The sequence below is a fragment of the Salmo salar genome, chromosome 15 (genome assembly GCF_965601325.2).
Source record: "Salmo salar chromosome 15, fSalSal1, whole genome shotgun sequence".
NCBI classification, from domain to species: Eukaryota; Metazoa; Chordata; class Actinopteri; order Salmoniformes; family Salmonidae; genus Salmo; species Salmo salar.
In genome coordinates, this window is record NC_138305.1 from 24,874,387 (window position 1) to 24,899,002 (window position 24,616).

Here is a 24,616-nt window from a genome sequence, read left to right on the forward strand (position 1 = left end):
CACGGGGAACGACGACAGCGCATTGCGAGAATGAATCGTTTTTCACCTGTTGCATTTCCTGATATCGCCCGTAGAGATCACTGAAGTCATCCAAAACTGTCCTGAAACCTTAACCGGATTTAGTGGGGTTACAAATTGCGCCACTCTTGTAGATCTGCGCAAAGGACTGATCGTCAAGAATAAACTGTTCGAGAGTACCCTGATTTATTGTAGATGTTTATTTTTTTTTATCTTAAAGTTGTATCAGAAAATATACTGTCTATTTATAGTAAAAAGTGGTGGAAAAGATTAGCATTATTGATGTATTTTTTGAAGTATTTTTCAAAAGCTCCTTCCAATTGAGACAGCGTCCAAGATTTAACATTATTTTGTTATTAACAGGGAATTAATGTGAATAAACAAATAAACGCTGTGATGTTATTTTACGACAGTTTCCCGCAGCGGACGGCAGGTCTCGTGCAAGCATGTTGTTTACAAAATGGACAGTTCTCTCTCTTCTCTAACTTATTTTAGGCTTTAAAACGCGTTTCGTATTGTGAATTGAGAGTGTTAACGTTACAGAAAGATATGGGGGAAGCCATAGAAAAAGAGTAAGCGTGTGGAACTATCCTCTACATTTCAGAAATGCTTCTATCTCTCTGCTTGGGTTTGCTAAATTAGCCATGTTGCTAATTTACAATTCAGCTAACTAGCAAGGAAAAGCTGCATATCTATGTAATCAATCAACCAACCAACCCTGTATTTATTTTTGTAGACTATTAAAGAGTGAGAATGCTAGGTATGGGTTGAGTATCTAAAAGAGCTAGCTATTTATCTATGTTGTTGCTATGTGACGATAGCTAGCTGATCTGAGCCGAGTAGAGCTGATGATGATGATGATGATGATGTCATCAATCAGCTGGTCGAAGCGCATGAAGAAGGAAAAGACGTCACCCTCAACAAGTAAGACCCTCAACCTAACCAAACGTTAGCTACCTAACCCTAATCAACTGCTTTTTGGTAATTGGTTACTATTCTTATCTACACTATATATACACAAAAGTATATGGACACACCTTCAAATGAGTCGATTCGTTGCTGACAAGGTGTATAAAATCGAGCACACAGACATGCAATCTCCATAGACAAACATTGGCAGTAGAATGGCCTCACTGAAAAGCTCAGTGACTTTCACCATGGCACCTTCATAGGATACCACCTTTCCAATAAGTCAGTTCGTCAAATTTCTGCCATGCTAGAGCTGCCCCCGGTCAACTGTAAGTGCTGTTATTGTGAAGTGGAAACGTTTAGGAGCAACAACGGCTCAGCCGCAAAGCGGTAGGCCATACTAGCTCACAGAACAGGAGTGCTGAAGCGTGTAATGCATACAAATCCTCTGTCCTCTGTTGCTACACTCACTACCGAGTTCCAAACTGCCTCTGGAAGCAACGTCAGCAGAAAAACTGTTCATTGGGATCTTCATGAAATGGGTTTCCATGGCCGAGCAGCCGCACACAAGCCTAAGATCACCATGCACAATGCCAGGCGTTGGCTGGAGTGGCATAAAGCTCACCGCCATTGGACTCTGGAGCAGTGGAAACGCTTTCTCTGGAGTGATGAACATCACTTCACCATCTGGCAGTCCGACGGATGATTGTGGGTTTGGTGGATGCCAGGAGAACGCTACCTGCCCCAATGGATAGTGTGAAATGTACATTTTTGTGAAGGAGGAATAATGGTCGGGAGCTGTTTTTCATGGTTCAGGCCCCTTAGTTCCAGTGGTGGGAAATCTTAACGCAACAGCATACAATGACATTCTAGACAATTCTGTGCTTCCAACTTTGTGGCAACAGTTTGGAGGAGGCCCTTTCCAGTTTCAGCATGACAATGCCCCCGTGCACTAAGCGAGATCCATACAGAAATGGTTTGTTGAAATCGGTGTGGAAGAACTTGACTGGTGTGCACAGATCCCTGACCTCAACCACAAAGAACACCTTTACTCTTGGAAGCAAATCCCTGCACCAATGTTCCAACATCCAGTGGAAATCCTTCCCAGAAGAGTGGAGGCTGTTATAGCAGCAAAGGGGGGGACCAGCTCCATATTAATGCCCATGATTTTGGAATGAGATGTTTGACTAGCAGGTGTCCACATACTTCTGGTCATGTAGTGTATCTAAAAGCTCCCAGTCCACCACCGCGCCAAAGCCCTTGGGGATGTGTCTTGTGATCCACCAAGTAAACAAAGCCTTGTGTCATGCCAGAAACCTGTCTTAAGCTCAAACGGACTTGGCTGCCACCTTGTGATGTTCCAGGTGTATTCACCAATAACCAAAGAGACGGGACAAAACAGGGAGTGACCTACCACAATTTGTCCTATAGAAACTCACATTTTCGTATCCGATTTAAAAACGCTTTGCTACGGTTTGCTAAGTTGTACGCTAATGAATACAACCCTGAATGGACTTACACTAACCTCCTCTTTAAAACTCTTCTTTACACTTCATTATCAGGGTGACGACCAAGAGCTCCGCTTAGTATGGTCTGTTAGCCCAGCCCAGCCCAGGCTAGTCAACCTCATAGCTGCTGTTCCACCCCACTACCGTGGTTCCCAAACTCAAGGCCAAGCCTATCCGCACTGCCAGCGGTGTGTGTGTGTGTGTACTTAAAATAGACAAGCATTTAACAATTGAAATTAAGTTGAAGACAACACAAGGAACGTGTGTACTTATATCTCTTTGTCCAGATTGCTGAAGTGGCTGTGATGTGTAAACCCCATCGCTGTCCTCACATCAGTTTCACAGGAAACATCCGTGTGTGAGTACATTCATGATGTAGCTTCAGTGAGACCAGAGCGTTTCTGGCCACAGTGTCCTATTGATTTATACAAAATAATAATTGACTATAAAAAAGAATTACCAGCTATGTATGTATTTATTTGATTTATTTATTTATTGATCAGAAAAATAACCAGCTATTTAATTGTGAATCTGCTTTCTACTCCCAACAGCTACTGTCCAGGTGGTCCGGACTCAGACTTTGAATACTCCACACAGTCTTACACTGGCTACGAGGTAAACCATTCATAACTGTTCCCCCTAAAGCCTACAAGCTCATTACCAGCTCCCTATGGGCTATTCAGGCATCTAGTCAAAATGGTCTCTTCTATAATTCTTCCCCTGTCAGCCGACATCTATGAGAGCCATCAGAGCATCTTATGAGCCCTACCTGCAGACCAGACATCGGGTAGAACAGGTCAGTGACACCTTCCTGCACACACTTCTAGTTACCCGTCACATTTTTTTGCTCCCATTATGGTTTACGCTACAGAAGTGCTGCTGTAATACAATAATAATGGATTGCATTTACATAGCACTTTTTCTTGTCTGTCTCTCCTGTCTGTCTGTCCTGTCTCTCTCCTGTCTGTCTGTCCTGTCTCTCTCCTGTCTGTCTGTCCTGTCTCTCTCCTGTCTGTCTGTCCTGTCTCTCTCCTGTCTGTCTGTCTGTCCTGTCTCTCTCCTGTCTGTCTGTCCTGTCTCTCTCCTGTCTGTCTGTCTCTCCTGTCTGTCTGTCTCTCCTGTCTGTCTGTCTCTCCTGTCTGTCTGTCCAGTTGAAGCAGCTGGGCCACAGTGTGGACAAGGTGGAGTTTATAGTGATGGGAGGAACCTTCATGGCCCTGGCTGATGAGTGCAGACACTACTTCATCAGGAACCTCCACGACGCCCTGTCAGGACACACCTCTAACAATGTAGCTGAGGCCGTCAGGTAACACTGCTACCCCCTCCCTTGAACCCCTGTCGGGACACGCCTTTAACCCCTGTCGGGACATGCCTCCAACCCCTGTCGGGACACGCCTCCAACCCCTGTCAGGACACGCCTCTAACCCCCGTCGGGACACGCCTCCAACCCCCGTCGGGACACGCCTCCAACCCCCGTCGGGACACGCCTCCAACCCCCGTCGGGACACGCCTCGTACCCCCCCGTCGGGACACGCCTCGATCCCCCCGGTCGGTACACGCCTCGGACCCCCCCCGTCGGGACACGCCTTGGAAACCCTAACAAGCTAGCAGAAGCTGTCAGGTACTACTAAAGTAGACCCTAGGATGTATATTATTTGGTAGGACTCTCTGCTCCCTCTGGTCTCTGTGAAATAGTTCCTGTCTGGGGTGTAATGGTTAGTTGGTTCCACTAGATGGAACTGATGCTGCTTCCACCTGCACACAGCAATGTCTTTTTCTATTGGCACAAGCACTGTTCATAACAAACTGTTCACACCCCTCTTGTTGGTGGAGAGAATTTAGCAGTTTTAAAGCTACATTTCTTTGCAATTCTACACATTTTGCTATGTCTAGTGTGTATTCATCTGATATGAGTGACTAAACAAATTACAATAATATCTATGGGCTTAAAAACCTAAATTAAATAACATTAGCTGACATGGGCTAATTGATCTGGACATTTCTAATTAGCTCTCCAAGGTATGTAATGACTGACATGACAAGAGGAACTGATTTACATTTTACATTTTAGTCATTTAGCAGACGCTCTTATACAGAGCGACTTACAGTAGTGAATGCATACATTTCATACATTTTTTGAACTGGTCCCCTGTGGGAATCGAACCCACAACCCTGGCGTTGCAAACACCACGCTCTACCAACTGAGCCGCACGGGACTAATGATGTAATACCCAATTTAGAAATTGCAACTTGTGCATTCTACTATTACAACTTTCAAGAGTAAATTTAAAGGCGGACACAGTTCCTTTAAAAAAAAAAAAAAAAAAAACATTTTAAATAGTTAAAATGTATTTTGTATTTTGGCTGGAGGGGGACCCGCCCCCCTGCCGACCCCTCACACCCCACCTAAGGGGGGCACCCCATAGTTTTGGAACCACTGCTGTAGAACATATTTGATCTATTTCTCAGCCAAAATACTTATACCTTATTAACCTATCAGACAAATGAAGAAGTGTACATTTGATCTGATATTTGTTTAGTTATGAAGAGAGGGGATTATAAAGTTCACCCTAGTGTCCCCTACGGCTTGGTGTGTCTTTGGGAGTTACAACATGACTCTCTGCTTTGGCCCTTCATTGCAGAAGGAGGGAGAAGTTTTGTGTGACTTCTGGGAGATCAATAGAAGATTGAGGGATGTGATAGAGGAGTTGGGGAATGGAGGTCTGGACCCTGAGGGCTTGTTTGTTAGTCTGTATTTATTCCTTAGTAGCTGATAAGGTGTGTGTGTGTGTGTGTGTGCACCCGCGCTTCTGTATTGCTCATCCAGCAGTGTTATCAGCACGTTCGTTAAGACGGATTACTCTAATTGTTGTGGCTGCTTATCAGGCTGAGACGTGGGAGGCTCTTCTCTACTGTCTGTCTGTCTGCCTGCCTCTGCACCTGCCTGTCTGCCTGCCTCTGCACCTGCCTGTCTGCCTGCCTCTGCACCTGCCTGCCTCTGCACCTGCCTGTCTGCCTGCGTCTGCACCTGCCTGCCTGCGTCTGCACCTGCCTGCCTGTCTGCACCTGCCTGCCTGCCTGCGCCTGTCTGCGCCTGCCTGCCTGCCTGCCTGCGTCTGCGCCTGCCTGCCTGCGTCTGCACCTGCCTGCCTGCGTCTGCACCTGCCTGCCTGCCTGCCTGTGTCTGCACCTGCCTGCGTCTGCACCTGCCTGCCTGCCTGTGTCTGCACCTGCCTGCCTGCCTGTGTCTGCACCTGCCTGCCTGCCTCTGCACCTGCCTGCCTGCCTCTGCACCTGCCTGCCTGCCTCTGCACCTGCCTGCCTGTGTCTGTGCCTGCCTGCCTGCCTGTGTCTGCGCCTGCCTGCCTGCCTGCGTCTGCACCTGCCTGCCTGCCTGTGTAAGCAGGTGTGCTCACTGGCTTGTGTCAGTGATAAAGTAGTCATGTTTCTCCGAGTCCCACTAAGCCTCTGTTCGTTTGATGAGAAAAGCTTCAGTATTTAACAGCCATTCAGATAATAGCATTTTCATTGACGACTGTCAGCCAATCGGATGTGTTCTCTGGAGCAATAACTCCTGTGATTTGTCTTAAGTCAGTCATCGGATTGTTAGAAAGGACATTATGTTTCCAGTAATAGGTTGGAGGAATATGAGCTGAGATGACTGGTCTAGATGATGACTGTGGTCGTCAAACCTAACGACGGATCTAGATTGTTTTATCGTTGTCAAACCTGTCCAAGTGGAGAAAATGACAGCCAGACTGAAGAGGCAGATGTCTAATCTCAATTCACTCTGAATCTGCCCTCGTTGGTCCTGCAGTTTCAATACATCCTGGATCTGCCCTCCTACGTCCTACAGTTTCAATACATCCTGGATCTGCCCTCGTTGGTCCTGCAGTTTCAATACATCCTGGATCTGCCCTCGTTGGTCCTGCAGTTTCAATACATCCTGGATCTGCCCTCCTTGGTCCTGCAGTTTCAATACATCCTGGATCTGCCCTCCTACGTCCTACAGTTTCAATACATCCTGGATCTGCCCTCGTTGGTCCTGCAGTTTCAATACATCCTGGATCTGCCCTCGTTGGTCCTGCAGTTTCAATACATCCTGGATCTGCCCTCGTTGGTCCTACAGTTTCAATACATCCTGGATCTGCCCTCCTACGTCCTACAGTTTCAATACATCCTGGATCTGCCCTCGTTGGTCCTGCAGTTTCAATACATCCTGGATCTGCCCTCCTTGGTCCTGCAGTTTCAATACATCCTGGATCTGCCCCCCTAAGTCCTACAGTTTCAATACATCCTGGATCTGCTCTCCTTGGTCCTCCAGTTTCAATACATCCTGCATCTGCTCTCCTTGGTCCTCCAGTTTCAATACATCCTGCATCTGCTCTCCTTGGTCCTCCAGTTTCAATACATCCTGCATCTGCTCTCCTTGGTCCTACAGTTTCAATACATCCTGCATCTGCTCTCCTTGGTCCTACAGTTTCAATACATCCTGCATCTGCTCTCCTTGGTCCTACAGTTTCAATACATCCTGGATCTGTTCTCCTTGGTCCTACAGTTTCAATACATCCTGGATCTGCTCTCTTTGGTCCTACAGTTTCAAGGGGGTTGAAGTTACACAGAGAAAATGTAACTTTGTTGTGCCATTTTAATGACGGGATTTATTATGTCCCACATTTTCCTGCCAGTGACTTGATGGAGTGGGGTTGTCCTGGTACTTGCTCTTGAGATCGAAGTTGCCCCTAATGTAATCGCAGATCTACAGTTGAAGTCGGAAGTTTACATACACCTTAGCCAAATACATTTAAACTCAGTTTTTCACAATTCCTGACATTTTAATCAGAGTAAAAATTCCCCGTCTTAGGTCAGTTAGGATCACCACTTTATTTTAAAAATGTGAAATGTCAGAATAATAGTAGAGTGATTTATTTCATCACATTCCCAGTGGGTCAGAACTTTACATGCACTCAATTTAGTATTTGGTTGCATTACCTTTAAATTGTTAAACTTGGTCAAATGTTTTGGGTAGTCTTCCACAAGCTTCCCACAATAAGTTGGGTGAATTTTGGCCCATTCCTCCTGACAGAGCTGGTGTAACTGAGTCATGTTTGTAGGCCTCCTTGCTCGCACACGCTTTTTCAGTTCTGCCCACAATTTTTCTATGGGATTGAGGTCAAGGCATTGTGATGGCCACTCCCAATACCTTGACTTTGTTGTCCTTAAGCCATTTTGCCACAACTTTGGAAGTATGCTTGGGGTCATTGTCCATTTGGAAGACCCATTTGTGACCAAGCTTTAACTTCCTGACTGATGTCTTGAGATGTTGCTTCAATATATACACAATTTTCCTCCTTCATGATGCTATCTATTTTGTGAAGTGCTCCAGTCACTCCTACAGCAAAGCAACCCCACAACATGATGCTGCCACCCCCGTGCTTTACAGTTGGGATGGTGTTTTCGGCTTGCAAGCCTCCCTCTTTTTCCTCCAAACGATGGTCATTATGGCCAAACGGTTCGATTTTTGTTTCATCAGACCAGAGGACATTTCTCCAAAAAGTACGATCTTTGTCCCCATGTGCAGTTGCAAACCATAGTCTGGCTTTTTTTTGTGGTGGTTTTGGACCATTGGCTTCTTCCTTTCTGAGCGGTCTTTCAGGTTATGTCGATATAGGACTTGTTTTACTGTGGATATAGATACTTTTGCACCTGTTTCCTCCAGCATCTTCACAAGGTCCTTTGCTGTTGTTCTGGGATTGATTTGCACTTTTCGCACCAAAGTACGTTTTGCTCCTTCCTGAGCAGTACGACGGCTGCGTGGTCCCATGGTGTTTATACTTGCGTACTATTGCCTTCAGGCATTTGGAAATTGCTCCCAAGGATGAACCAGACTTATGGAGGTCTACAATTTCTTTTCTGAGGTCAAGGTTGATTTATTTTGATTTTCCCATGATGTCAAGCAAAGAGGCACTGAGTTCGAAGGTAGGCCTTGAAATACATCCACAGGTACACCTCCAATTGACTAAAATGATGTCAATTAGCCTATCAGAAGCTTCTAAAGCCATGACATCATTTTCTGGAATTTTCCAAGCTGTTTAAAGGCACAGTCAACTTCTGACCCACTGGAATTGTGATTTTAAGTGAAATAATCTGTCTGTAAACAATTGTTGGAAAAATGACTTGTCATGCGCAAGGTAGATGTCCTAACCGACTTGCCAAAACTAAAGTTTGTTAACAATACATTTGTGGAGTGGTTGAAAAAATAGTTTTATTGACTCCAACCTAAGTGTATGTAAACTTCTGACTTCAACTGTATAATCCCATTATTAAGATTCCTTTATTGTCCAATTGTACACAAGGTCAAACAGGAAGTTTGGTTCTGCTTTATCCCAACCCCTCTGAAATACATGCATACATTTTTTATTTATTTTACCTTTATTTAACTAGGCAAGTCAGTTAAGAACAAATTCTTATTTACAGTCTTAGCCTAGGAACAGTGGGTTAACTGCCTTGTTCTGGGGCAGAATGACAGATTTTTACCTTGTCAGCTCGGGTTTTCTATCAAGCAACCTTTCGGTTACTGGCCCAACGCTCTAACCCCTAGGCTACCGGCCGTGTCATACATGCACAGAGGTTGGTGTAGGAGGCTAGACGCATTACCCTCAATCTGAACCCGTTCAGACATTTGTATCAGCAAGACTGTTACTGACCTCTTCTCCCTTCTTCTTTCCTCGTTTTAGGTGCTCAGAACGCAGTAACACAAAGTGTGTGGGCATCACCATCGAGACGCGTCCTGACTACTGTCTGAAGAGACACCTCAGTGACATGCTGGGGTACCGCTGTACCCGGCTGGAGATAAGGGTTCAGAGCGTCGACGAGGACGTAGCACGGGACACCAACAGGGCTGAGGTTAAGGGTCAGGAGAGGGTTTTGAATGGAGTCGTCATAGCGACTGCTAGTGATATGTCTTTAGTCTAACTCATAGCCGCTGGTACCCCTGGACATGGACTCAGTACTGGTACTCTGTGTATATAGACAAGTTATTACCTCGTACCCCTGGTCATGGACTCAGTACTGGTACTCTGTGTATATAGACAAGTTATTACCTCGTACCCCTGGACATGGACTCAGTACTAGTACTCTGTGTATATAGACAAGTTATTACCTCGTACCCCTGGACATGGACTCAGTACTGGTACTCTGTGTATATAGACAAGTTATTACCTCGTACCCCTGGACATGGACTCAGTACTGGTACTCTGTGTATATAGACAAGTTATTACCTCGTACCCCTGGTCATGGACTCGGGTACTCTGTGTATATAGGCAAGTTATTACCTCGTACCCCTGGTCATGGACTCAGTACTGGTACTCTGTGTATATAGACAAGTTATTACCTCGTACCCCTGGTCATGGACTCGGGTACTCTGTGTATATAGACAAGTTATTACCTCGTACCCCTGGTCATGGACTCGGGTACTCTGTGTATATAGACAAGTTATTACCTCGTACCCCTGGTCATGGACTCGGGTACTCTGTGTATATAGACAAATTATCATTAGTCATTGTGTATGTTATTATGTTTCTCTCTGTATTGTTGGGAAGGGCCTGTATTAAGCATTTCACTGTTAGTCTACATCTGTTGTTTGACCAAGCATGTGATGAATAAAATGTGTATTTGATCTAAGGGGCAGAGACTCAGAGTTGGAATGGAGTCATAGCTACTAATCATATGTTGTTTATTCACGACTCGTATGTCACTAGTCATGTCAGTCGTCATAGCTACTGGTCCCGTGTGGCTCAGTTGGTTAAGCACAGCACTTTCAACGCGAGGGTTGTGGGTTCGATTCCCACGGGGGACTAGTAGGGGGAGAAAAAAGTAGGAAAATGTATGCACTCACTACTGTAACTCGCACTGGATAAGAGCGTCTGCTTAGTGACTAAAATGTATCTTGTATATGTTAGTCTTAGCCACTGGTTATACAGTGCATTCGGGAAGTATTCAGACCCCTTGACTTTTTCCACATGTTGGATTAACTTGTGATTTTGTTTTTTACCCTCATCAATCTACACACAATACCCCATCATCACGAAGTAAAAACAGGTTCAGAAACAACATGAAATATCAAATTTCCGTAAGCATATTCAGACCCTTTACTTAGTACTTTGTTCAAACACTTTTGGCAGCTGTAGTATCTTAAGATACTTCTTAGATTGATGACTCCGGACACGTAACTACATTTTAGTATTTTAATTGTAACTTAGAATTACATTCCGAGGGGAGTGTAACAGTTTAGCTTCCGTCCCTCACCTCACCCCAACCTGGGCTTGAACCAGGGACCCTCTGCACACATCAACAACTGACACCCCACGAAGCATCATTACCCATCGCTCCACAAAAGCCGCGGCTCTTGCAGCGCAAGGGGAACAACTACTTATGGTCGCAGAGCGAGTGACGTCACCCGATTTATTAGCGCGCACCACCGCTAACTAACTAGCCATTTCACATCGGTTACAGGAGCACCTGGCGTAAGTTACCTGAGGCTTTCTCAAGGACATTCAGAGACTTGTCCCGAAGCCACTCATGCCTTGTCTTAGCTGTGTGCTTAGGTTCGTTGTCCTTTTGGAAGGTGAACCTTCACCCCAGTCTGAGAACCTGCTCCAGAGCTCTCAGGATCTCATCAAGAATATCTCTGTACTTTGCTCCGCTCATCTTTCCCTCGATCCTGACTAGTCTCCCCGTCCTTGCTGCTGAATAGCTTTGCCACATTATGATGCTGCCACCACCATGCTTCACCGTAGGGATGGTGCCAGGTTTCCTCCAGATATGACGCTTGGCATTCAGGCTAAAGAGTTCAATCTTGGTTTCATCAGACCAAAGAATCTTAATGTTAGTGTTAATCCTAGCCGCTTGTTATTTGTCAGTAGTGTTAATCCTAGCCGCTTGTTATTTGTCAGTAGTGTTAATCCTAGCCGCTTGTTATTTGTCAGTAGTGTTAATCCTAGCTGCTTGTTATTTGTCAGTAGTGTTAATCCTAGCCGCTTGTTATTTGTCAGTAGTGTTAATCCTAGCCACTGGTTATTTGTCAGTAGTGTTACTCCTAGCCACTGGTTATTTGTCAGTAGTGTTACTCCTAGCCACTGGTTATTTGTCAGTAGTGTTAATACTAGCCACTGGTTATTTGTCAGTAGTGTTAATCCTAGCCACTGGTTATTTGTCAGTAGTGTTAATCCTAGCCACGGGTTATTTGTCAGTAGTGTTAATCCTAGCCACGGGTTATTTGTCAGCACAATGTTGTGTGTGATGTGTCTGTTACAAACTCACCATGTAATCTGTTTTGTGATCCTCATAGTGATTGTGAGGGGGGTGTGTTACGTCTTTGTGTGTGTGTCCGTCCAGAGATCACACTGAGGGCGGTGTGAGTCCTTCCACTTCTCCAAAGATGCAGGTTTCAACGTGGTGTCTCACGTGATGCCTGACCTTCCTAACGTTGGTATGGAGCGAGACAACCAACAGTTCATAGTGAGTCTCACTCACTCACTCACTCACTCACTCACTCACTCACTCACTCACACAGCGGGATGTGGAGCAGTATCTATCTACACCTGAGTGTATAAAACATTAAGAACACCTGCTCTTTCCATGACAGACTGACCAGGTGAATCCAGGTTAAAGATAGGATCTCTTACTGATGTCACCTGTTAAATCCCCTTCAATCAGTGTAGATGAAGGGGTGGAGACAGGTTAAAGAAGGATTTTTAAGCCTTGGGACAATTTGAGACATGGACTGTGTATGTGTGCCATTCAGAGGGTGAATGGGCAAGACAACATATTAATTTGCCTTTGAACAGCTGCCTTTGAACAGCGGCCTTTGAACAGCTGTAGGTGCCAAGCGCACCGGTTTGTGTCAAGAACTGCAACGCTGCAGGGTTTTTCGCGCTCAACAGTTTCCCATGTGTACCAAGAATGGTCCACCACCCAAAGGACATCCAGCAAACTTGACACAACTGTGGGAAGCATTGGAGTCAACATGGGCCAGCATCCCTGTGGAACGCTTTCGACACCTTGTAGAGTCCATGCCCAGACAAATTGAGGCGCTTCTGAGGGCAAAAAAGGGGGGGAGGGGGTCCAACTCAATGTTAGGTGTTCCTAATGTTTGAAATACTGTGTATATTGCCAAGAGTTTTACAAGAGAGGATGATGTAGTTTGTCAGCATTTGTAAAATGATCTAAACACATTTACACATGGATACTGTACTTTTTATATTTGAGCAGAACTGCACCTTCAGTTGTCTGTCCCTGATTTTTGAAAGAGCTCCATTTTTTATTTTTTTATGTGCGATAGCTAATTGTTCCACAGCATGTTGACTGGACCCAACCCACCGCCGCGGTTCTCCAGCTCTGTCTGCGTCCCAAACGGTTCCCTATTTAGTGCACTACTTTAACCAGGGCCCTACATAGGGGATAGGGTCCCACTTGGGATACTCGGTCTGTCTCCGTTCTTATGAACCAGGTAGTCAGCCTGTGGTGACTCATAGCTTCATTTTACAGAGAAGAGTCATTTTACAGTGTTTTTTAATGGGTAGATCGTTACCGGTTGGCGTGAAACCGTAGCAGGCCAGACAATCTGCTGAGGCTTCTGTACTACGCCCTCCTCTCCTCTGCTCTGTTCAGTGTGTGAACATCGTTTTCACACTGCACTAGCCTGGTTACTCATCCACTGTAGTTGCTATGGTAGTGAACCGTGTGTATAGTTGCTATGGTAGTGAACATTTTATCTGTGCAAGCCAGCACAGGATGGTTTGGCACAACAATAGTGTGTGTGAGAAAAGGTTTAGTCCATTCAGAGCCAGCTAGTGTAAAATGACCTCTCTTCTACAGCCTCTGTTATACGTCTGCCTCCTTTGTTCATTTCCAAATGGCTACCAAAACGTTCAGTGTTGCTGCCTGGTACAGATGTAAGAGCATTACCCACACTACAGTCGTGGCCAAAAGTTTTGAGAATGACACAAATATTAATTTTCACAAAGTCTGCTGCCTTAGTTTGTATGATGGCAATGTGCAAATACTCCAGAATGTTATGAAGAGTGATAATATGATTTGCAATTAATTGCAAAGTCCCTCTTTGCCATGCAAATTAACTGAATCCCCAAAAACACATTTCCACTGCATTTCAGCCCTGCCACAAAAGGACCAGCTGACATCATGTCAGTGATTCTCTCGTTAACACAGGTGTGAGTGTTGACGAGGACAAGGCTGGAGATCACTCTGTCATGCTGATTTGAGTTCGAATAACAGACTGGAAGCTTCAAAAGGAGGGTGGTGCTTGGAATCAGTGTTCTTCCTCTGTCAACCATGGTTACCTGCAAGGAAACACGTTCCGTCATCATCATTGCTTTGCACAAAAAGGGCTTCACAGGCAACGATATTGCTGCCAGTAAGATTGCACCTATATCAACCATTTATTGGATCATCAAGAACTTCAAGGAGAGTGGTTCAATTGTTGTGTAGAAGGCTTCAGGGCGCCCAAGAAAGTCCAGCAAGCGCCAGGACCGTCTCCTAAAGTTGATTCAGCGGCGGGATCGGGGCTCCACCTGGACGAGCCTGTTCAGGAATGGCAGCAGGCAGGTGTGAGTGCATCTGCACACACAGTAAGGCAAAGACTTTTGGAGGATGGCCTGGTGTCAAGAAGGGCAGCAAAGAAGCCACTTCTCTCCAGGAAAAACATCAGGGACAGACTGATATTCTGCTAAAGGTCCAGGGATTGGACTGCTGAGGACTGGGGTAAAGTCATTTTCTCTGATGAATTCACTTTCTGATTGTTTGGGGCATCCGGAAAAAAGCTTGTCCGGAGAAGACAAGGTGAGCGCTACCATCAGTCCTGTGTCATGCCAACAGTAAAGCATCCTGAGATCATTCATGTGTGGGGTTGATTCTCAGTCAAGGGAGTGGGCTCACTCACAATTTTGCCTAAGAACACAGCCATGAATAAAGAAAGGTGCCAACACATCCTCCGAGAGCAAGTTCTCCCAACCATCCAGGAACAGTTTGGTGACGAACAATGCCTTTTCCAGCATGATGGAGCACCTTGCCATATGGCAAAAGTGATAACTAAGTGGCTCGGGGAACAAAACATTGATATTTTGGGTCCATGGCCAGGAATCTCCCCAGACCTTAATCCCATTGAGAACTTGTGGTCAATCCTCAAGAAGCAGGTGGACAAAAACCCACAAATTCTGACAAACTCCAAGCATTGCTTATGCAAGAATGGGCTGCCATCAGTCAGGATGTGGCCCAGAAGTTAATTGACAGCATGCCAGGGCGGATTGCAGAGGTCTTGAAAAAGAAAGGTCAACACTACAAATACTGACTCTTTGCATCAACTTCATGTAATTGTCAATAAAAGCCTTTGACACTTATGAAATGCTTGTAATTATACTTCAGTATTCCATAGTAACATCTGACAAAAATATCTAAAGACGCTGAAGCAGCAAACTTTCTGAAAAATAATATTTGTCATTCTCAAAACTTTTGGCCACGACTGTACAGCGGGGGTTTATCAAGTCTACCTGTACTAGACAATCACTCACTCAGTCTAACCTTTTACAATGTCAAGGATCCACAGTCTTCAATAATTAGATGGTATATTATACCGTGGGAATTGAAAATGTTTAAAATATTAGCAATAATGACAGTATTAAATAATTCACATACTAAGCTAAATTGTATGCTCAAGAAATTTTGGAAATTATTTTATACTAAAACAATTCCTCAGCGAAAGATTGTGTTTTAAAAAGTACTTTTCTTTCTCAAAGGTAGAGGTCAAAATGATTGACACCCTTAAGTCTTTTATAAATACATTTGTCAAAAGTTTAGTCCCATATTCATAGCACGTATTGACTACATCAAGCTTGTGACTCTCTCTAAATTTGTTGGATGCGTTTTGAAGTTTGTTTTGGTTGTTTCAGATTATTTTCGGCCCAATGGAAATGAATGTTAAATAATGTATTTTTAATGCCCGGTATACACCCACACCATTCCAACAAAGAAAAGCTGCTTTTTAACATAGTTAGTTCATTAAAAAAACATTTGGAAGGAAAATTATTTCTCTAATATTGTAATTAATTATAAGTTTTAAGTTCAAAGAAATCTGGAAACAGTGGAGTTACTTTAAAATCATAATAAGATCCCATGAACAGGGGAGGAGATCATCCTTCATCAGACCACCTACTCTAAGATGTTTTGTGAATATGGGCCCAGAGGTACATCACTAACTGGTCCAGACCTCCTACCAGACTTTACCAGACCTCCTACCAGACTTCCTACCAGACTTTACCAGACTTCCTACCAGACTTCCTACCAGACTTTACCAGACTTTACCAGACTTTACCAGACTTCCTATCAGACCTCCTATCAGACTTCCTACCAGACCTCCTATCAGACCTCCTACCAGACTTTACCAGACCTCCTACCAGACTTTACCAGACCTCTTACCAGACTTTACCAGACCTCTTACCAGACTTTACCAGACCTCTTACCAGACTTCCTATCAGACTTTACCAGACTTCCTATCAGACTTTACCAGACTTCCTATCAGACTTTACCAGGCTTCCTATCAGACTTTACCAGACTTACTATCAGACTTTACCAGACTTCCTATCAGACTTCCTATCAGACTTTACCAGACTTCCTATCAGACCTTTTACCAGACTTCCTATCAGACTTTACCAGACTTCCTATCAGACCTTTTACCAGACTTCCTACCAGACCTTTTACCAGACTTCCTACCAGACCTTTTACCAGACTTCCTACCAGACCTTTTACCAGACTTCCTACCAGACCTTTTACCAGACTTCCTATCAGACCTTTTACCAGACTTCCTACCAGACCTTTTACCAGACTTCCTATCAGACCTTTTACCAGACTTCCTATCAGACCTTTTACCAGACTTCCTACCAGACCTTTTACCAGACTTCCTACCAGACTTCCTACCAGACCTTTTACCAGACTTCCTACCAGACCTTTTACCAGACTTCCTACCAGACCTTTTACCAGACTTCCTACCAGACCTTTTACCAGACTTCCTATCAGACCTTTTACCAGACCTTTTACCAGACCTTTTACCAGACCTATCAGGTACTCTGTATCCCAGTAAAGAGGCTTACGTGCGTGCGTGTTGGTATGATAGTAATCGGAGTTTGAGAGCAGGATATTTTAATGGGGTATTTGGCCAAATGTCTCCTTCGAGTCACTGTCCTGCTTTCCTATCGTACTGCACACACACACACACACACACATCTGCGTCACTGGAAGCTCCTGTTCTTTATCAGCTCCCCCCTCCTCACCTCCCCTGGAGATCACTCTGTGTTCTGCTGTGCTGCTATCACAGGACCCAGCTGGGAGGCTGTCGCTTGGGGCTAGGGGTGATAATGGATTCTCATTACAGTATGTCTGTCGACGTAACAGTTCCCAAGCTCGATCTCTCTCTCTCTCTCTCTCTCTCTCTCTCTCTCTCTCTCTCTCTCTCTCTCTTATCTACCACTGTGCACCTGGCTCCTCTGAGGCCCAAACAGGACAGGATTGTAAAATCACAAAATTCCCTGGTTTTCTAGAAATCCTAGTTAGAAGATTCCTGGGAAAAGCAGGATATCTGAGATCCTCCAACTGGGATCTCCGGGAAAACCAGGGAATTTTGCAACCCTAGATGTATATACCACTGTGCAGTCTCCTCCAGTCCACTTATCCAGACAGGACATGAATCTACCACTAGGCAGGCTCCTCCAGTCTCCTTATCCAGACAAGACATGCATCTACCACTAGGCAGGCTCCTCCAGTCCCCTTATCCAGACAGGATATGAATCTACCACTAGGCAGGCTCCTCCAGTCCCCTTAGCCAGACAGGACATGAATCTACCACTAGGCAGGCTCCTCCAGTCCCCTTTGCCAGACAGGACTGAATCTACCACTAGGCAGGCTCCTCCAGTCCCCTTTGCCAGACAGGACATGAATCTACCACTAGGCAGGCTCCTCCAGTCCCCTTTGCCAGACAGGACATGAATCTACCACTAGGCAGGCTCCTCCAGTCCACTTATCCAGACAGGACATTAATCTACCACTAGGCAGGCTCCTCCAGTCCCCTTCGCCAGACAGGACATGAATCTACCACTAGGCAGTCTCCACCAGTCCCCTTATCCAGACAGGACATGAATCTACCACTAGGCAGTCTCCTCCAGTCCCCTTAGCCAGACAGGACATGAATCTACCACTAGGCAAATCAAAAATCAAATCAAATTTATTTATATAGCCCTTCGTACATCAGCTGATATCTCAAAGTGCTGTACAGAAACCCAGCCTAAAACCCCAAACAGCAAGCAATGCATGTGAAAGAAGCACGGTGGCTAGGAAAAACTCCCTAGGAAAAACTCCCTAGAAAGGCCAAAAACCTAGGAAGAAACCTAGAGAGGAACCAGGCTATGAGGGGTGGCCAGTCCTCTTCTGGCTGTGCCGGGTGGATATTATAACAGAACATGGTCTAGATGTTAAAATGTTCATAAATGACCAGCATGGTCAAATAATAATAATCATAGTAGTTGTCGAGGGTGCAACAAGCACGTCCGGTGAACAGGTCAGGGTTCCATAGCCGCAGGCAGAACAGTTGAAACTGGAGCAGCAGCATGGCCAGGTGGACTGGGGACAGCAAGGAGTCATCATGCCAGGTAGTCCTGAGGCATGGTCCTAGGCAGGCTCCTCCAGTCCCCTTATCCAGACAGGACATGAATCTACCACTAGACAGGCTCCTCCAGTCCACTTAGCCAGACAGGAAGGTGATAGGATGTGAGAAATATGAATCGGTCTGTCACAGACTGACCAAATAGTCCCTCGTCACTCAGTCCACTTAGTGAGAAGTTTTTAGTTGTTGTTTTTTATTTAATTGAACCTTTTATTTAACTAGGCAAGTCAGTTAAGAACAAATTCTTATTTACAATGACGGCCTAGGAACAGTGGGTTAACTGCCTTGTTCAGGGGCAGAACGACAGATTTTCACCTTGTCAGCTCGGGGGATTCGATCTCGCAACTTTTCGGTTACTGGCCCAACGCTCTAACCACTAGGCCACCTGTCTCTAACCACTAGGCCTACCCTGCCCTCTAACCACTAGGCTACCTGCCTCTAACCACTAGGCTACCTGCCTCCCCAGGTCAGGGTAGTTGTTTTGTGTGCTTCTCTACTCCTCCCTACAGACCATATCAACCTCTCTGGAAATATAAGTACCTTATCTTATCTTGTTTGTCAAGCTCCAAACTCACAAAATCCTATTTCAACTAAGAGTTGTCCTATTGTACCAGAGAGGCTGTTTAAACTTCCTCTTTCAACACTTCTAGTATGTCTGTAACCTCTCTGCCCTCCAGGAGTTCTTTGAGATCCCAGCGTTCAGGCCAGATGGGATGAAGCTGTACCCCACCCTGGTTATCAAGGGGTACAGGTCTGTATGAGCTGTGGAAGACCGGTCTCTATAAGAGCTACTCCCCCTCTGCCTTGGTGGATCTGGTGGCACCCACCCTGGACAAGAGTCTACCGCGTTCAGAGGTGTGTGTGTGTGTGTGTGTGTGTGTGTGTGTGTGTGTGTGTGTGTGTGTGTGTGTGTGTGTGTGTGTGTGTGTGTTCGCGAGAGGTAGAGGATCTATAAGACCTAAAACACTTTGTAAAGTATGTACATTATAGTACGTTGTAGTCATTTAGAAGACGCTCTGATCCAGAGATACTACAGTAGTCATTTAGAAGACGCTCTGATCCAGAGATACTACAGTAGTCATTTAGCAGACGCTCTGATCCAGAGATACTACAGTAGTCATTTAGCAGACGCTCTGATCCAGAGATACTACAGTAGTCATTTAGCAGACGCTCTGATCCAGAGATACTACAGTAGTCATTTAGCAGACGCTCTGATCCAGAGATACTACAGTAGTCATTTAGCAGACGCTCTGATCCAGAGATACTACAGTAGTCATTTAGAAGACGCTCTGATCCAGAGATACTACAGTAGTCATTTAGCAGACGCTCTGATCCAGAGATACTACAGTAGTCATTTAGCAGACGCTCTGATCCAGAGATACTACAGTAGTCATTTAGCAGACGCTCTGATCCAGAGATACTACAGTAGTCATTTAGCAGACGCTCTGATCCAGAGATACTACAGTAGTCATTTAGCAGACGCTCTGATCCAGAGCCACTACAGTAGTGAGTCCATTCATCTTAAGATCATTAGGTGCGACAACCACGCCTGTCATTAAAGTAGCTTTTGTAATTTTTGGGGACTCTTCTATCCTAGCTTCAGGGGGATGCTGGTTCCACCATTGGGGTGCCAGGACAGAGAACAGCTTTATACTACCTAAATTAAGAACAGTGCCTTCGGAAAGTATTCAGGCCCCTTGACTTTTTCTACATTTTGTTACATTACAGCCTTATTCAACAACAAAACAAATCAGTAAATAAATAAGTGATCAATCGAATGCCACAACCCCATAATGACAAAGCAAAAACAGGATTTTAATTTATAAAAAATGTAAACGATCACATTTACATAAGTATTCAGACCCTTTACTCAGTACTTTGTTGAAGCACCTTTTGGCAGCGATTACAGCCTAGAGTCTTCTAGGGTATGACGCTACAAGCTTGGCACACCTGTATTTGGGGAGTTTCTCCCATTCTTCTCTGCTGATCCTCTCAAGCTCTGTCAGGTTGGATGGGGAGTGTCGCTGTACAGCTATTTTCAGGTCTCTCCAGAGATGTTTGATCGGGTTCAAGTCCAGGCTCTGACTGGGCCACTCAAGGATATTGAGACTTGTCCCGAAGCCACTCCTGCATTGTCTTGGCTGTGTGCTTAGGGTCATTGTCCTGTTGGAAGGTGAACCTTCCGTACTTTGCTCCATTCATCTTTGCCTCAATCCTGACTAGTCTCCCAGTCCCTGCCTCTGAAAAACATTCCCACAGCTTGATTCTGTCACCACCATGCTTCACCATAGGGATGGGTGCCTGATTTCCTCTGGAAGTGACGCTTGGCATTCAGGCCAAAGAGTTCAATCTTAGTTTCATCAGACCACAGAATCGTGTTTCTCATGGTCTGAGAGTCTTTATGTGCCTTTTGACAAACTCCAAGCGGGCTGTCATGTGCCTTTTACTGAGGAGTGGCTTCCGTCTGGCCACTCTTGGTAGAGTGCTGAAGGCCTGATTGGTGGAGTGCTGCAGAGATGGTTGTCCTTCTGGAAGGTTCTGCCATCTCCACAGAGGAACTCTAAGAGCTCTGTCAGAGTGATCATCGGGTTCTTGGTCACCTCCCAGACCAAGGCCCTTCTCCCCGATTCTTCAGTTTGGCCGGGTGGCCAGCTCTAGGAAGAGTCTTGGTGGTTCCAAACTTCTTCCATTTAAGAATGATGGAGGCCTCTGTGTTCTTGGGGACATCATGACGTGTGAGTGTGTGTGCCTTTCCAAATCATGTCCAGTCAATTGCATTTACCACAGGTGGATTTTAATGAAGTTGTAGAAACATCTCAAGGATGATCAATGGAAACAGGATGCACCTGAGCTCAATTTCAAGTCTCATAGCAAAGGGTCTGAATATTTCAATTTTTTTATTTAATACATTTGCAAAACTTTCTAAAACCCTGTTTTTGCTTTGTCATTATGGGATATTGTGTAGATTGCTGATTCTTTTTATTTATTTGATTTAATCCATTTTAGATTAAGGCTGTAACATAATGTGGAAAAAGTCAAGGGGTCTGAATACTGTACTAAGGCACTGTATTCTTATGTAATGCTGACTACTCCGTATGTAGTCAACATTTCAACTTGGAAACTAGCCAATTAACTATTTTAAAGAAATATGGCTCAGTTCCAAAATCCACACCATCAACCCACTTAGTATGAAGTAATGTACTGCATTAGACATGCCTTCTTAGTGGTACGTTGGCATGGACATTTTAAAACACAGCTAACATGCCATACCACCAATACATGTCGTATGATAAGTAGTATTGCTATTTTGGATATTGGAACACGCCATAAACGCACTCCTGTGTGTGTCTGTTTCTCAGGGACATCGCCATGCCTCTGGTGAACTCTGGAGTGGAGCGTGGTAACCGCCGAGAGCTGGCTCTGGCCAGGATGAAAGACATTGGGATGGAGGTGAGACTTAAACCACATGGAAATACATTGTGTAAAAACATTGTATTATTAAGTAATAAATCCAGAGGTTGTGTGGTATATGGCTAATATACTGCGTTGACTCTCGTAATAATACTCCAAATAGAACAGTGAACAATTTTTTTAAATGTTATTATTATTATTTTTTTTTACTTGTATGTCGTCTCATTTACACATTTTTCAACCAATCAGCATCCAGGACCCAAACTACCCGATTTAAAAAAACAAAACAATTTTTTAAATTTTTTTATTATTTATTTATTTATTTATTATTTTAGATTCTCCATTATCAACTGGCTCGTTCGAGCCCTTAATCCTGATTGGCTGACAGCCATTATCGATCAGGTACATCAGACCGTATGACAAAACATATTTTTACTGCTCTAATTACGTTGGTAATCAGTTTCATAATAGCAATAGGGCACCTCGGGGGTTTGTGGTATATGGCCAATATACCACGGCTAATGGCTGTTCTTAGGAACGATGCGAAGCAGAGTATACAGCCTGGATACAGCCATTAGAAGTGGTATTTTGGCCGTTTACCACAAACCCCCAACGTGCTTTATTGCTGTTATAAACTGGTTACCAATGTAATTAGAACAGTAAACAAATTGTTTGTATCATACCTGTGGTATACGGTCTGATATTCACACGGCTGGAATGCTGTTTCAGCCAATCGGCATCCGCGATCTAAACTACCAGCTTCATAATAATGTATATTTACGATACAATGCTAGGCCGTACTATAGTTGGTCATACATAGCGGTAGTTGGCTAGTTAGGATACATGATCATAATGTCTTTCTCTCATCCACTAGTGTCGAGATGTGAGAAGTGGGAATCCAGGAGATCCATCACGAAGTGCGTCCCTACCAGGTGGAGCTGATTCGTAGAGACTACGTAGCCAACGGTGGCTGGGAGACCTTCCTGTCCTACGAGGACCCAGAACAAGACATTCTGATTGGTCTACTGCGTCTGTCGGCACTGTTCCGCTCAATCATTTCGCCCCGAGCTCAAAGGGGGTCTGTCCATTGTGCGTGAGCTGCACGTCTATGGCAGTGTGGTTCCTGTCAGTAACAGAGACCCCAGCAAGTTCACACACACACACTAACCCTGATCCTGGACAGATGTAGAACTACAGCCCAAGCTCTTGTTCCAACACAGCATTATTCAACTATTCCTAGCTACTAAACTAATCATCAAGACCCTTTTTTTTAAGTTGAATCAGCTGTTTTAACATAAAAGACAGTGATTTTAAGTTTGTTAAGTCTTTTAATGAGTTTTTGTTAAGCTCCGTGGTTGGTTTATCTCTAATTTGTTCCTCCTGTTTGCAGGGCTTTGGGATGATGCTGATGGACGAAGCAGAGCGGATCGCAAGAGAGGAACAACGGCTCCGGGAAACTAGCCGTCATCTCAGGTGGAACTATTTTTCTCTCTCTCCCTCTCCTCCATGCCAAGGAGACGGATGGTCCAGTCTGTCATTCTAATTCCTCTCTGTTTGTTCATTGTCATGCTCCACAATGTTTTGAATATTCTGTAATATATGATATGTGTCTGTGTTTCAGGTGTGGGAACTAGGAACTACTACAAGGAAGATGGGTTATGAGCCGCAGGGACCGTATATGGTGAAACACCTGGAGGTGTCTGTAGTCATACTGGGGAATGAAAACCTGTTTTAGTATCATGTCTTTTGCGTGTATTGGTAAAAATAAATATCTTTATTTATTACTAGTATGTGTTTGTTACTTTGGAGACACTGCAGAGTACAGAGTACATATGCTTGTGGTATCAGAGGGCACAGTGAGTACAGCATACCAGTCTTAAAGAGCTCATTCCCAAAGTATCCTTTTATCTACTGACCCAGAGTCAGATGAGGCCCTTTATCTACTGACCCAGAGTCAGATGAGGCCCTTTATCTACTGACCCAGAGTCAGATGAGGCCCTTTATCTACTGACCCAGAGTCAGATGAGGCCCTTTATCTACTGACCCAGAGTCAGATGAGGCCCTTTATCTACTGACCCAGAGTCAGATGAGGCCCTTTATCTACTGACCCAGAGTCAGATGAGGCCCTTTATCTACTGACCCAGAGTCAGATGAGGCCCTTTATCTACTGACCCAGAGTCTGATGAGGCCCTTTATCTACTGACCCAGAGTCAGATGAGCTCATGGATAACATTTTTATGTCTCTCTGTCCAGTATGAAGGAAGTTGATAACTAGCATTAGCGTAATGACTAGCATGCTAGCAGATACCCATAGACTTCCAGTCATTGCGCTAATGCTAGTTAGCATCGGCTCAAAAAAACACCTCTAATTTGCTTCGTACTGGACACAGAGGCATAAAAATGGTGTCCACTTTAGTTCATCTGACTCTGGGGAAGTAGAAAAAGGCGTCATTGCCAAAATCCCGAAATATCCCTTTAAGCTTACAGTGGTCTGTGCTTCCTCGGTCATACAGTCCAGCTTTATGAGATAACTTTAGGAGGCTGTTTAATTTCATGGGTTTTAATGAATCATGTTACCAGTGAGATGAGGAAGACTGCCAACCAGTATGATTCACTCTTCATTGGGGCGGCTGGTAGCCTAGTGGTTAGAGGCAGGTAGCCTAGTGGTTAGAGGCAGGTAGCCTAGTGGTTAGAGGCAGGTAGCCTAGTGGTTAGAGGCAGGTAGCCTAGTGGTTAGAGGGTTGGACTAGTAACCCGAAAGGTTGCAAGATCAAATCCCCTGAGCTGACAAGGTAAAAATCTGTTGTTCTGCCCCTGAACAAGGCAGTTAACCCACTGTTCCTAGGCTGTCATTGAAAATGAGAATTTGTTCTTAACTGACTTGCCTAGTTAAATAAAGAACAGACTTGGCACTGTATAAATGGACAGTCAGTGGGGAAAGTCCTCTCTCTGAATGTATGTTTTATAATCACATGGTTTTATTTTATAGGGCAGGACATTAAATAGTGTTATATACATGTTTCTTTTTAAACCTCTGTTAATC

The 24,616-nt window shown here is 44.7% G+C and overlaps 1 protein-coding gene and 1 pseudogene across 5 annotated transcripts in view; one reads left to right on the forward strand and one right to left on the reverse strand.

The window, feature by feature from the left end:
• The window catches only part of LOC106571044 (kinesin-like protein KIF13B), a 59,982-nt gene extending 59,534 nt beyond the window's left edge, over positions 1–448 (reverse strand). For all 4 annotated transcript variants that reach the window (XM_082961620.1, XM_082961619.1, XM_082961618.1 and 1 more), the window contains exon 1: positions 4–448. In XM_082961620.1, the coding sequence (XP_082817746.1) occupies positions 4–55 (52 nt within the window). In that variant the 5' untranslated portion in view covers positions 56–448. The remainder of the gene's footprint in view (positions 1–3) is intronic.
• Positions 447–23,341, forward strand: LOC106571045 (elongator complex protein 3-like; annotated as a pseudogene). The gene is made up of 12 exons (XR_014380591.1): positions 447–942; positions 2,723–2,793; positions 2,987–3,050; positions 3,163–3,231; positions 3,587–3,741; positions 9,173–9,348; positions 11,845–11,954; positions 18,840–19,017; positions 21,522–21,612; positions 22,448–22,731; positions 22,961–23,046; positions 23,195–23,341. The product of XR_014380591.1 is annotated as an elongator complex protein 3-like (transcript).
• Positions 23,342–24,616: the final 1,275 nt, after the last annotated feature.